The sequence below is a fragment of the Gallus gallus genome, chromosome 2, assembly GCF_016699485.2.
Source record: "Gallus gallus isolate bGalGal1 chromosome 2, bGalGal1.mat.broiler.GRCg7b, whole genome shotgun sequence".
In the NCBI taxonomy this organism is placed as follows: domain Eukaryota; kingdom Metazoa; phylum Chordata; class Aves; order Galliformes; family Phasianidae; genus Gallus; species Gallus gallus.
Window position 1 is genome coordinate 43,433,140 of NC_052533.1, and position 14,309 is coordinate 43,447,448.

The 14,309-nt window shown below is 37.2% G+C and overlaps 1 protein-coding gene across 4 annotated transcripts in view; it reads right to left on the minus strand.

The window, feature by feature from the left end:
• ULK4 (unc-51 like kinase 4) overlaps positions 1-14,309 on the minus strand; it is a 219,601-nt gene that overhangs the window by 53,526 nt on the left and 151,766 nt on the right. For 3 of the 4 annotated variants that reach the window (XM_025147506.3, XM_418812.7, XM_004939465.5), the window contains exons 33-35: positions 13,331-13,497; positions 9,861-9,959; positions 475-660 (exon numbers count right to left, since the gene is read on the minus strand). In XM_025147506.3, coding sequence (XP_025003274.2) covers positions 475-660; positions 9,861-9,959; positions 13,331-13,497 — 452 coding nt within the window. Of the gene's footprint in view, positions 1-474; positions 661-9,860; positions 9,960-13,330; positions 13,498-14,309 lie in introns of those variants that run through there. The other variant, XR_005857729.2, reaches the window with a different exon arrangement.

The window sequence follows — 14,309 nt, forward strand, 5'->3', positions numbered from 1 at the left end:
TTAATGATACCAAGTTAATTATTCCAGAAGGCATTCAAAAACTGTTTCAACACTTCATAAAGCTGGAGTACTAAACAAATACATAAATGACATAGAATCATAGAATCACCAAGGTTGGAAAAGACCCACAGGATCATCCAGTCCAACCATCCACCTATCACCAATAGTTCTCATTAAACCACATCCCTCAACACAACGTCCAATGACGTTAATTCAGTGAGTTAATTCAATAGCTGAGAAGTGAAATAGGAAAAACTCAACAATTTTTTCTCGTAAGAGGACTTAAAAACAGAAGTCTTCTTCTCCAGAGATACTAACTGAAATTTAAAGACATGAAATTTAACTTCATATATTCTGTTTTCAAAATTCTTTCATACTCTTTTTACTTTGAAAGGAAAATTATAGCCCCCGAAAAATATCAAACAGTAAGAAAAAACTGACATGGCATTTCAGAATGTTGAGAAGCTGACTCACCAGTCTCTTTATAATCCTCAACAAAACTTTCCGATGCCGTGTCTCTTGTCTGGACTTCAGCACTTCGGCAAAGCTGTCCATGTTTTCTGGAGTCATGCTCTCCTGACTGTTCCCTCCGTACAGCTGAACCAGCAATGATAAGCACCGTGAAGCATTCTCAAATATTTCAGTATCTTCACTGGGAAGCTGAAAATGAACAAACAAAAATCAAATTCCAATTTCACAAAGAAAAAATTGCGTATCACTGGGAATTCAAAAGGGTATTAACATGAACAGTGAGGCGGGAAAGAGTCATTTCTAGTTGACTGATTCAACATTCCATTAAACTAAGCTGTATTAAAGTGATGAAAATATAATTAAATTATATCTACTCTTAAGCAGCAGTATAACTGTGCCTTTCTTATAATGATATCAAATAGCAATATCTGCACTGACATCGTTAAAGCACTCAAAAGGTTGCTCCCAACTCTGTTACTTTCAGATCATATATTTAGCTTTAAAATAGAAGCAGTAAGATCAGAAAGTATTATTATGGTCATGATATCTAATCTTCTGAATAATGCACATTGTAAAACTTCATTTAATTATTTCTAAGCCGAGTTTATAGCTTCTGGTTGAGATAGAGCACAGGCTATCTGGTTTTTTAAAGGATTTAAGGAAGTCACACTAGCAGGTGTATTTTGCAGATATTTTTTTGTTGTTGTTTTTGTTTTTTTTTTTTTTTTTGAGCTATGTTCTGAATTCTAGCTTTTCTGTATTGCTTTAAGAGTGGACATGGGAGCAGGTCCTAGCAATGGGGCAGAGGAACTCTTGGGAAGCAAAATAACAGAAAAGATTCAGGGATATGGTTACTAGTCATCTTTAAATGACCTTCTGGTAGTATGACAGCACTGTCAAAATCATTTATATCATTCTTGAACAAATAGTCTGGAAATCATAAGCAGAGAGATTACACTATGCTTGGTTTTGGCACTGGAGGAGTAACACGAGGAACACAATGCCTGCTTTGGTGCACCATGAAAGCTAATGAAAAAATTATAGAAATTTCTTGGGAAAAGTTGAGAGGATGATAGATTGAATTGGAAAACCGAACAGCTTAAGACTGAAGGAACTCAATCTATATAGCCTATCAAAGGGAGGGTTGAAGGGCACTATGATTGTATTCTTTTCCTCCATGTGAGGAAAAGAAGGCTGAGGATAGGTTAATTTCTATGCATGGAAAAGGACTGGTAAGAGATGATGGCTCGAAACCTTATCTAAAGCAAGTCAGATTAGAGGGAAGATTATAATTTGATTTTCTTTTTATTCCTTCTTTCTTTAATAAAGGCAATTAGCCACTGAAACGACCTCCTCAGATCTGAGACAGATTCCCCATTACAGAGATTTTTTATATCACAGTAGTCTTTTTTTTTCTAAAATAATAATAATTTTAAAAGATCTCTTTGCTATAGTGAAGAACTAACACAGAAAAGTCCAACATCTTGTGTTATAAAAGATAGTAGGCCAAATGATTACAATAGCCTTTTCCAGCCTTACAATCTGTAAACAGAACAAAACATACCACTGCTTTTCTTAGCAATAAGGTATGGAAGTGCAAAAACATTACTCCTACTCAGTATCTTAATTCCAAAAATATGATATAATCACAAAGAAGCTTTATTACAGTATGGTTACAGCCTACCCTTACCAACAATTATAAGGAAACTATCTGTCCAACCATTTATATAATATCCCCAAGCGGTTCTGGTAATGATTACTTATTTAATCCGAAGCATGAACTTCCCCAGTTTTTTCATTTTAAGGGAAACCCATACAGTTACTTTAAATAATCTAGAAACGTATAATCAGATGAATATTCCTTAAATACCCAAGCAGCAGATCCCCAGGGATCTGCATGCAAATTCAAATCTGCTTTCCATTAGCTTCACAGAACTGGCTGTTTAAAATAGACTGAACTGAGATGTAAGCTCTGAATACATAGCCCCAAGACATATCACATTCTATTTGACCTAGTGCTATGCGAGTGACAGGACCACAGCAGCTATTTCTTTCACATCTTTGCTGTATGTTTTCTCTTCACTTCTGTCTAGGTGATACACATTTGATTGCTTCTTTTCCAATATCCAGAATTATATAATAACGTCACCAACATAAATAGGAAGGCTTAAAAGGAGGAAAAACTACAAACAGTAATAAGCTTTACAGCTCTATTTATATCTTCAGTCCTTATCGAGCCAAAAAGAATTCTGCTGATCTCACTGGGGGTTTTGAGTTTACTTTTACTTCCTCCACTGAAGAAAAATTTGACTAGATAAATGAAGGGAAAATTACACTGTGTTAATGTATCACTCTTATCTCTTTTGAAAGGGGCACTCTCTAACTCGTAGTTGGTTATTGGGTAAGTCCGGACAGGTAAACTAATAACTTCCTGAAATCACAGAATATGAACTATATTCAATTTTCAAGTATGGTTTGTTGAATAATTAAGAAAAAAAAGACAAATTTTAAAATAAAAAACAGTGGACATTTGCACAGATTATGTCCTTGCCCTGGTGCTGCAGTGTAGGTTAGCTTCCTGATCTCCATAAGCACAGAATTCCATGCATGATCCATTATCTCAGCAGCCATACTTGGAAGTGAGATTTTTCCCAAGGTCTTTTGTCTGAGATATTCACTAAACATCAAACTGAGGAAAAGAAAGGTGTCAGTCTTTGCAGAGGACTGCTCCTACAGAACCTTGCATGAAGAAACACAAAATGGTTTTGCTTGCCTCCTCCTGGCATGCCCAACCTTTTACCATTGTTGTTGCTGGCCTTTTTCCCCACAAAAGGAAACAAGAGAAAGAAAGAACCTAAAACCCTCCTTCCAGTATCTCTTGGCATCAGACATTCTCGCTCTTTACAAGTTATCAAGCTGTCAGCAACCATCCTCCAAACCCAGCCACCGGCATCACTCCAGGGTTCACACTGCTTGCCAGCTGTGGCATAATGCTATTCAGTCACAAATGCTAATAACGTCCTTCATCCTCTGTTGTATTTCAGGCTCTTCTGCTTCACAAGAGACCCTTTGAGCTTCGGTGTTACCTATAGTATGCGGAGCAAGTTTTTGTCATCCTGGAAAATTGTGGGGTAAAACACAGCAAAGGTTTTGAAAGAAAAAGACAACAATCTGGGATCAGAAAAGACGGGATTTACTCTGGAGTGGTTGTGAAGCATTAGCCTACAGTCTAACCCATCAATAATTAAGCAGGGAGAGGAACCCTCCTTCAGCAATGTAGTTACTTACATACAGAAAATCTACGTACTTACATAGAGAAAAATGCTTATGCATACATGCTTGTAAGTCCTACCATTAGATTATTTCTGTAGTAACAAGCAGCGATTCAGTTGTTGTGTTATAAGCTGATACCCTGAAATGTAACACTGGCTGCCATTCTGTGTTAGCACTTTCATTAAGGGTAAGAAAGAGCAGAGGATCTGAAGAAAATTGTTGGCATGAACAAAAGCAATGACTGAAAATATAATAAATAAAGATAGTAAAGCAATGAATGAAAATTCAGCTTTCAAGCAAATAGTATCTCATGCCTAGTAGAACAGAAAAGCTAGAATAATAATGCCAGACAAAAGAATATAGATGGTTGGTCCATCTCTTAATAAGCTGGAATAATGCTCTCATTTTTCTAATCACAATTCAATTTGATAATGAGGAAGCATATTTCAAGTCTAACACATTTCTAGCTTTTTGTGGCAGTACCTACTTAAGTTTTTATTCTCTGAGAATAAAAGATCTTTGAGAAAAGATCTGCACCCTAATATTTCATAATTACAAGAATGAACTTGAGTTGGCTTTCATTTCTTTTTTGCCTTATCTTTGAAGAGATTTTGGATTCAGCAAGGTAGAAATACTACTACTCTTTCTCCATGCAGCTGTTAATATTTTCAGCTAGCGTGCATCCCGAAAAAACATTCAGCATCCTAAAAATAAATTAAGGAATGACTGAAGGCATCATTTTTGCCATTCTATAACTCAGAACTGTAGGTTTGTCTGTTTGCTTGTTTCAGTTCAAAATTTTAAAATAATGCCTCAAGATGAGATTTTTGTGCCATGAAGATTTTGTATTACTTTCACTTAATTTTATGGCCAACGTATAACCTCCCATTAACAGGCTCATAATGTAAAACTCCATTTCTAAATGGAACCTGCTCTCTGTATCTTAAATTAATGGGGCTGAAAAGCAGGTTTCTTATTGTTATACATCTATACTTCTGTAGTTTGTTGTCAAAAACACCTCCATTTTGAGCCTAGTTGCAGCGTGTTCATGAATTGCAAACCATTACAAGAAATGTGTGATCCTTTTGGCTGAAGTGGCAGTTTTCACATCCTTAGAGCTGTTACAGAGTCTAATTCAGAGCTACAATGAAACTGTCTGGATTACCCGGAGGGGACACTATTTCAGTGCATTAATGAGGTTAAACACAAAGAGAGTTTATTACAATAAGAGATAGATATTCGTTGAATCATTAATGAGATTACAGAAACTGTGGTACAGGAATCACCATTGGGAACTACAGAGGAGATGATTCTACAATCATCAAACAAAACGTAAAAGCCAAACACTACTATTAAATCTGCTACCTGTACTGTTCTTATTAGTAAATATGCACAGTTTAAAATTAAAGCAATACATTTTGGCTTGGGGCAAAATTTTTGTCTCTATACCTCAAGAAAAATAATTTTTAAAACAGTGTATGTTCAGTTCATATTAATCTAGTCTAACTGCTGAGAAACTAAGTTCCTATTCTTAAGTTCAGTACTTTCAACAATATTTTCTTATTTCCTCTGTTGTTTTGATTGTTTGGTTAAGATGCCTTTGTGGAAGGGAGTTCTTCAAATACATTCCAGAGACAACGTTTCAATTACAATCACAGCAATCTCATGGTGAGGTATTACGGGATAACCAAATGGTTTCACCAAGGGAAGCTCCTGCCTGACCAACCTTATCCCATTTTATGATGATGTAACTGCGTTTGAATGAAGGAAGAGCCACTGATATCATCTATCAGTACTTCAGTAAGGCCTTTCACACAGTCCCTTGTAATATCCTTCTCTCCAAACTGGAAATACATGGATTTGATAGGTGGGCAGTTTGATGGACTGGTTGTAAGATCATACCCAGAGAATGATGGCCAATGGCTCAATGTCTGGATGGAAATCAGTGACAAGTGATGTTCTTCAGGGCTCAGATCTGGGACTGGTGCTCTTCAATATCTTCATCAATTACATTGACGCTGAGATCAAGTGCACCCTCAGGAAGCATGCAGATAAATGTTAAGCTCCCACCAAAAAGGACCTGGGGTACTGGTGGACGGCAAGCTGGATGTGAGCCAGCAATGTGCCCTTGCAGATCAGAAAGCCAACCGTATCCTGGGCTGCATCAAAAGAAGCACAGCCAGCAGGGCGAGGGAGGTGATCCTGTCCCTCTTCTCTGCTCTGCTGAGGCCTCACCTTGAGTACTGCATCCAGATGTGGAGTCCTCAGTACAGGAGTCCTCAGTACAGGAGAGACATGAAGCTGTTGGAGCACATCCAGAGGGAGAGCACAAAACTGATCTGAGGGATAGAACACCTCTCCTGTGAGGACAGGCTGAGAGAGCTGGGGCTGTTCAGCCTGGAGAAGAGAAGTCTCTGGGGAGACCTGAGAGCGGCCTTTCAGCATATAAGGGGGAGACGGGGCTATAAGAAAGAAGGGGACAGTCTCTTTAGGAGGGTCTGTTGTGACAGGACAAGGGGAAATGGTTTTAAACTAAAAGAGGGGATATTTAGACTTGCATAAAAGGAAGAAGTTATTTACAAGGGTGGTGAGGCAGTGCAATAGGTTGCCCAGAGAGATTTGAGTCAAAAGATTTTTTGACTTGACTCAAAAGATTTGATGATTCTGTGAATGCATTACACAGTACAGAATATAAAGCTATGCCTTCCCACTCCAACCACAGAACTGTCTGTGTTCCTAAGAAATGCGAAATGAAATTCTTCACAGTCTGTAAGATTATCATTCTGCAGTTATTTTCATTATTCACTGGCAAATATCTTTCACATTTTCTGAAACCGAAGTCAAGACACAGCCATAGAGCCAGGGGAATGTTGAAAAAGAATGGACCTAGAAAAGATCATCTCACTTATCTGTGTACACTGAGGTTCTGTATTTGTCCTCTTTATGTTTGCACATGACAAAATTCCAGTTTATAGGTACTGGCAAGGTAATACAGCCATTCCAGCTGTCTGAAAAGCTCAGTCAGCTTACATGAAGCTATCATTTATAATCTGAGCCCTCTAATCTAGCAGCATAAACGGAAGCCCATGTAATGAAGAACATCATGCTATTCATCTGCTGTGCTGATCAGATTAGCTAATGAACATTCAGAAGTAAAAGTTTGTTCTTTTTTTAATTATGAAGTTTGAAAAAGTTTCTGAAAATCCACTGAAGTGATATGAAACACCAGCAAATATTTAATTTCCAGAATAACCATTATACAAAAATAGCAGAAAGTACTTTATGCATTCCAGAATTACTGCAAGTTTCAGTATAATAATCAAATTAGATTTATGTTCAAGTGGAGAAACATGAGACAAAAAAGCTAAGTTTAATTAACTTTTAAACATGAAGCTGCTAAGCAGAAGACTAAATGCTCAATCTATTTTCCTCTTATCGATCAATTAATGGCAGACTGATCATGGGATTAAATATTGAATTCCCTACATCTGCAGTGTTTTCTGCATGACAGAATTTGTAATTATTTCTTCTTTCACGTCCTTAACAACCCTGAAGTTTCATTTACATGCAATCTAGGTTTCCTGCACTTGCTTTCCTATGCCTTATGTGATAGACTAAATCATAATTACAGAAAGGAAAAATTGATTCTAAGTTTTTGACATTTTCGGGCTTAAATCCATTGATTTTTGAGGGGTTATTAAGAGAGATAAATAGATCTTCAAGAAAATAAATAAATAAATAAATAAATAAATAGCCAAATCAATGGGGCATGGAACAATGATCTACTTGAGGGATATACATATCAACAAGGGATAGCAATTATTCAAGGTGACATAAGAAACTATAAATATAGTAAGAAGAGTAGGAATAGTAAACCAGAGGGAAAAGTAGTATTCTTCTCAAAGAATAAACAAATTATTGCACTGCAGGATGAGTGTGAGTCAGTGGTGTACTGGTACACCACCCAATCAGCTTGTGATATTCCCCAAGCATGGCTGCTCTCTCTCCAGAGTCAGTACAGCTCAATGGTAGCAGATGCTTCCCCACAAAGACAAAGTCAAAATCCAACCCCTGCACTAGAACACATGGCATTCAAAAAAAACAAAAAAACAAAAAAAACAAAAAAAACCCATCATAATAAACGAGCTTTTAAAATAAATCAGTAAATTCCTTCCTTCTCACAGTGCAAACACATTCTTCATATCTTTCATACTCCGGTATGATAAGAACACCTGCAGTGGCAGCTATTGAGGGTAGCTCTAAACCAATGCTACAGCTTTCACTCTAGCCCTTGCACCTGTATACAAAAACACCAGAAGAAACAGACTGCAAAAGCAGTGCACTAAGGATTTATTCCTATGAAAAGAAATTAGAGCATAAAATATTTTAAACACCTGGATCCTAACTTCTCAATGCTTATTCCATTGCTCAGACGTTTACTGACTTATCAGGAAAAGTTTAACAAACCACAATGGGTGGTGGATACAAAGTTTAAAAATCCTAGATCAAATAACTTTCATAAATCCAATAAGGCACATGTACATAAAGAACAACTCATACACAAGAGAAAGCCCCTCACATGTAGATTCTCTTTAACAGAACTTACACCAAAGAAATGAAGCACCACCAATGCTCTTTTCTCTTTATCTTGTGTTAAAACAAGCAGATTTTACGTAAGTATTTTCAACATACTAAAATACGTAGAAATAAAGAACAAAGAAAAACCTAGTGATAATTTGCAGCCTCACTTCTGAAATACGAGGTCAAGTCAGAATCTAATCAGTACATGCTAAGAATACAATTATTCTATCCTTTAATTACAAACTTACAAAAAAAGACTTCAAGACTTCCAGGTAGTACAGGCTGAGTAAAGCCTGGACTCTGATTTTCTGTTCTTTAGGGAGTTAATGTAATTTAAATTTATGTCCAACTTCATTTTAAAGGATCATTTGCATCTCTTCATGTCTTACTATTTATCATATATAGTGATTAAAAATTAATAGAAAGTAAGTTAAAAGAATTGATAAAGATTAAATACTACGCAGTTGAAATTCAGTCACTTTGTTTCAGGTCATTCAGTGAACATTTCCAAAAATTCTTTTGATTAAAATAAATTCATCATAATGCAAAAGTTAATAAAAAAAAGGCACCACACTTCTCCCCAAAATAGAGGATGGACAGTGCTAAAGGTATGAAAAGTGCTACAGATGTTTATATCACAATCTAACCTATACTTAGGTGGAAAGGAAGAATTCCAAGAAGACTGGGGATAGAAGAGAATGTCATACTGAATCTGAAAAGCCTCTAAGAAAAATGATGCAGGAATGATAGTGTAATATGCCACTGGGAAATTCTCACATACCATTTGCCTTGCTTTATGTTGACTAAAAGGCAGAGGTAGCATACCAGGCCCCTAAAAGCCCTGCTCAACTCAAGAAGCATTCCCCCGCTCTAGGCTATCATGCACACAGCCAGTACAAGTCTCTGGCTCAGTGTAATGGAGTCTGAGCTGGTGGGATGTGTCAGGGACGCTACAGCTCTCTGTAGAGATTTCAGTGCAGCACTCTAGTGTCTACCAAAGCCTGGAAAAAATGGACTTTAAACAGACTTAAAAGATGATTACAGGCCACCAGGGACCATTCCCACTTCTAAATCATTCACTATCACATTAGAATCAAACTAAACACTTGAAAAAAACACAGGAAGCTCAAACCCAAGAAAATAATATTAAACGTGACCACTCAATGCAGACTAATTTTAAGTTTACTGATAGTTCTACTGGTAGTTGTAGTTGCTTTCTAATTTTGAATACAATCCTTTCTCTGTACATTAGTCCATTCTTTGGGGCTACAATTTGCCTGCACGTATTTATCACACCCAAGAATCTGGAGTCTGCCCTTGCCCCAATTCTAGGTTTGGGCAGATGTCACTCGTGGCATTGTAAATCCTTTTGTGGCCTGTAATCCTGCAAAAACTATAAAAGTCCTTGTCTTATGTTAGGTAGAAGCTTAAAAACAGCAAAAACCTGTCAAACACAGCTCTAAAATGTTGAGTTCAGTTGAGTAATTCTAACTTCGGCGACATTCCAATAGGCTTCCAAACAAGCAAATTCTCACCAGTTGAATAAGCAGGCTAATTAGGTCCGTCAGGGGTTTATTGATAAGCAGAAGGTCTTCAGCAACCTGCGTGTCCCCTCCTGCGCCGGATTTCTGTGCCTTAATAGGATGAGGGAAAAAAAAAACAACAAAACAGCCTCAGTGACTGTTCAGTTATGAGAAACAAATTAGGTTCATTGGGTGGTCAATGTTTGAATGAAAGTCTGAAGGAAACCTATATACTCCCCCTGTCTGCAACACTAAGCACAAAGCAAAAGCAACTCACGCTGGCACACCTGTTCTGCACAGGCTGAATACACCCACCTACGTGACATTTATTCAGCTAGATTATATGAACTGTATACTCAAAAGATACTTCCAAAGCCATAAATGTTTTATGCATTTGTGTTCTATTTCAACAGGTCTATCTTAATATGAAAGTTCACTCCTTTTTTTTTTTTCTTCCATTATTAGGAATAATTTTAAGCACAACTCAGAAGAAGAAAATGAGGATAACCGAGAGGTTATGATTCTCAACACCAATGTCCACCTTTGCCCTTCTGACTTGCTTTGCATCCTGAAATATTCACAATACATAAATAGTTTAAATTATTTTTGAAATGGGAATAATAAAATCGGAAAGCGTGTTAAGACCTGTTACTGCCTAGAATTCTGATCATTGTCTTCCCCTTCATTGAAACACACTGCCATCCCAGGCAGTGCTAGTATGACCCATCTGCGCCCCAGGGTACCAGCAAGGTCTGCTTGCAAGGTTTTTCATTTAACTTCACCATCTTGCAGCAGCTTTGGATTGTGACCCTGCAGAGTCTAGCTGCTATAGGAAAACTTAAGCATTTTATCTAGAGGACACATTTAAAATTCATTTTGTATTGTGTTTCATTTAAAGTGTAATCCTTAAGCCATCACCCAGGTATAATAACCAAGGATTTTTGTTTGGTTAAGTGAGCACAAGAGCAGGTCCCCAGAGACAGGAGACATTACTGCTGAAGCTGCACTGTTTATTTTGATGAGTTGAACACATAATGCCTTTCTTCCAGGAAGAGTTCAGAAATAAAGGAACCCTGAAGAGCCATTTCTCAGTAATAAGAGACATTGGTATGTCCCTCACTGAGACTCACTACATTGCAAAAGTCCAAGAAGGGCAAAAAGACATAGTGCATAGAAGAAATAAAAAAAAAGAGTGTTTACAGTAACCAAGAAAGCAAAGTAGGTTGCCTTCACTTTAGCAAAATTTACAACAGCCTTTTCTGCTCAGTGTTTGAATCGGAAGTAAGACATCCTCCATCAGGGATATCTAAGTGCTTCGAGTGGTATATATTTAGTGTCTTTGAAAAGAGAATAAATGATACTCACTAGAGGAATTATACCTTTTATGTATACAGGATGTACACCACACTTAAACCTACACTAAGTCACTAAATAACAAGTTTACTTCTCAAATGCAGCTACTGTGGATCACCTGTGGAACATGCTATGACAAAATTGCTCCAAAACAGATATTAAAATTAATCAAAACCTTAGAACTATTTATATTATAATACATATACTTGGACCACAGAGGACAAACTCTTGAATGGAGCCAGATATAGTTATCAGTACCATCCAGCACAAAGTAGTGAAATGGGAATGGACTGTGCTCTCATGTTTTGCCTACCCAGTTGCATAAGGCCATCAGTTTACATATAAAAAAGTCAAAAATGAAGATTCAGGTGGACTGTGGCATCATCTGCACAAGTCAGCTTAAGGCCTCAGTAATGGTATTTTGAGAAAATTTGATTCCCTAGTGCTGTTCTAGCAGGTATCTTATGCAGAAGATCCCTTTGAAAACAGTCAAAGAACATTTGTTATCAGTACCATGATCCATTAAGTGACACACAGATAAGAGAATATGCTGTGGATGCATGGTAAATAGCAGTCAGCAACTAATTGCCATCATTCAACAGGGCATGTGTACTGAGGTAGCTGTAGAACCCACAGGAACCCAGTGATGACTACTGCTGAGACAACTATGTCAAGGCAAATAACATCACCTTAAAGATAATTTCACAGGGGAGAGCTATACTTCACAATGCCAGCTGCCTCTTATCCATTAGTCTTCCAAAGCAAACTAGATTACTTTGACTGAAGTTGTAAAAAACTGGAGCTGGAGGTTTATCAATCAACGGATGTATTCATGTAAAGTCAGAATCAAATGTGGCAGTGAATGCATAGATTTAAGTTAGAATTGATGTATAAAAGCAATGATGTGTAAAAGCAATGAGTATTTGGTAATATTACCAAACTATGTACAAGGTCATCTCTCCTCATATGCCCTCCAGTATAATTGGCCTCAACACTTGCACAGAGCACAGGTGCAGAGCTTGGCTCTCAATGATTACATAGACTGTTGCTAACAATATGACAATCAGCAATTAGCTTACGAAATTTGATTGGAAAAGTGATTCTTAGATGTGAAACCCATTACAGAGCCTGTTGCTAGAGGACTTGAAAAAGTCAAGGTATTGTGCCATCAGATCTGAAGTATGTTTTTTCAACAACAACAAAAATATTCTCAGTGAAATATCTGTTTGATTGCAGCTGATTATTTAATTCTGTGTAGAAAAAAAAGTTCAATTTTCAAGACTCACTTCATACCTTAAACTTCCTTAAAAAAAACCCACAAGTATAAGAAAGCCCAGCTCTGATACACAGTACAACCTGGCTGTCATCTCCGTCCTCCAGATATACTGGATGTAAGAGCATTCTCTGTTCTTTAGTGGAAAATGAACTTGTAAAGTACTGCTTATAGCCCAAATACAGTAGTTGCTTCCAGCTGATGAACTATAACAATTTAGTGGATCACTTAAAAACAAAGCAAACATTGCCAGTTTAGCATCATATCTAAAAAAGGACAAAATATTCATCCTGTTTTGTTGTTAGAAGTGTTACGTGCAATTTCTTGGATTAGTATCCTTTTGTGCTCCATTTTTAAGGAAGAGGAAGACTTCACTGGGAGAAGGCCTGTTAATGCTGTGTTTTGCAGTGGTTCAAAGAGAAAGTTAAAACACTAGCAACGTAAGCACATCAATACACATGCAGAGGTTACATACTCTTCAAGCACAATAATCACATTTGATTTATAATGAAAAGGTACTGCTTTTTACGGAGTAATTTTTTTCTTTTAACATGAACTGAAGGAAAAGACTTTGAACTACCATAGAGAAAACGTTGCATTAAGCTGTTTGTGGAGTACAGAAATGGAGCATGCAGCTAAGATCTGTGTTCCCAGCACAGTGGGGCTAAAATGAATTTTCTAGCCAGGCAAATACAACACACAGGGGCAAGCAGCTGAAAATAAGTGCTCTTCTCTTTCCACCAAACTAAAAATTTAATGAAATGAGAGGAGTGGTAAATTCACCAATAGCATAACAAGAAGGTATCTAAAAAAAATGTTTAAGATGGTTATCACCCCCAGGAAATGAACTCCATACCTGCAAAGTCTGGCGCACAATGTTTGTTGTGAACATCAGCATGCAGTGCAAAATGTCAAGCAAGGACAGCAGCAGTGCATTTGCTGTCTTGGTGCTGCTTTTATCATCTGCCTCCAAGTACAGAGCCACAGTTTCTATTAGGAGATTACAGACGTGAGGAGCCAGTCCTATGCAGACAGTGAGACAAAAGGGAAAAAAAAAAAGGCTATCAGGAAAAAAAAACACAATTGAGAAGGTAGGCCAGATAAAAATAGTAGATTAGCAGAAAAACAAATTTCACATACACAATGAATATTTATTAATATTCCTTTTTTTTTTTTTCCTCCATTATTATAATTACCGCCTCCTTTATCCTATTTGGAGCAGTTCATAAAGACAGCTAAGCTGATACAATCTAATTCGCTAACTGCACGGAGTATTATGTAACACTCATTAAACAAAAACATATCAGCAATCCCAAACTTTTCTGTAGCACAAAAGAGACACGAGTCTCCTTCACATCACCCCTGGTCATAAGAACCAGGCAGCTCCTCCAGACTGGAACAGAATGAGATAGCAGCTGTATCAAGGTTGGAGCCTGAAGTTTTCTTTCTTAATTGGTCTGTCATTGCAACCTTCTCCATATACTTCAACTGTTTAATTGAACAGTGCTATGCGTGGTATGAAATGGATACGGAAGATCATAACGAAGGAAATACCAAATTCTACACCTAAAATGCACTTCAGACCCGTTTGACTGGTGGTAGTAAAAAGTTTCCAGAGAAGACATCTTTGCCTTGAAGATTTTTTTCAGCACCTTTGGTATTCAATAACACCATCTCCTGTAGCTTGCTTAACCCACCAATCAATTCACACATCAGACAATCCATTTCAAGGAAATACCAACTCAATTCAGAATCCACCTTACTTTCGGATACAAAGTAACTGAGTTTATATTATTTAATCTTAATCTTGTTCTTTCAGGGTTTCATGAGGAATG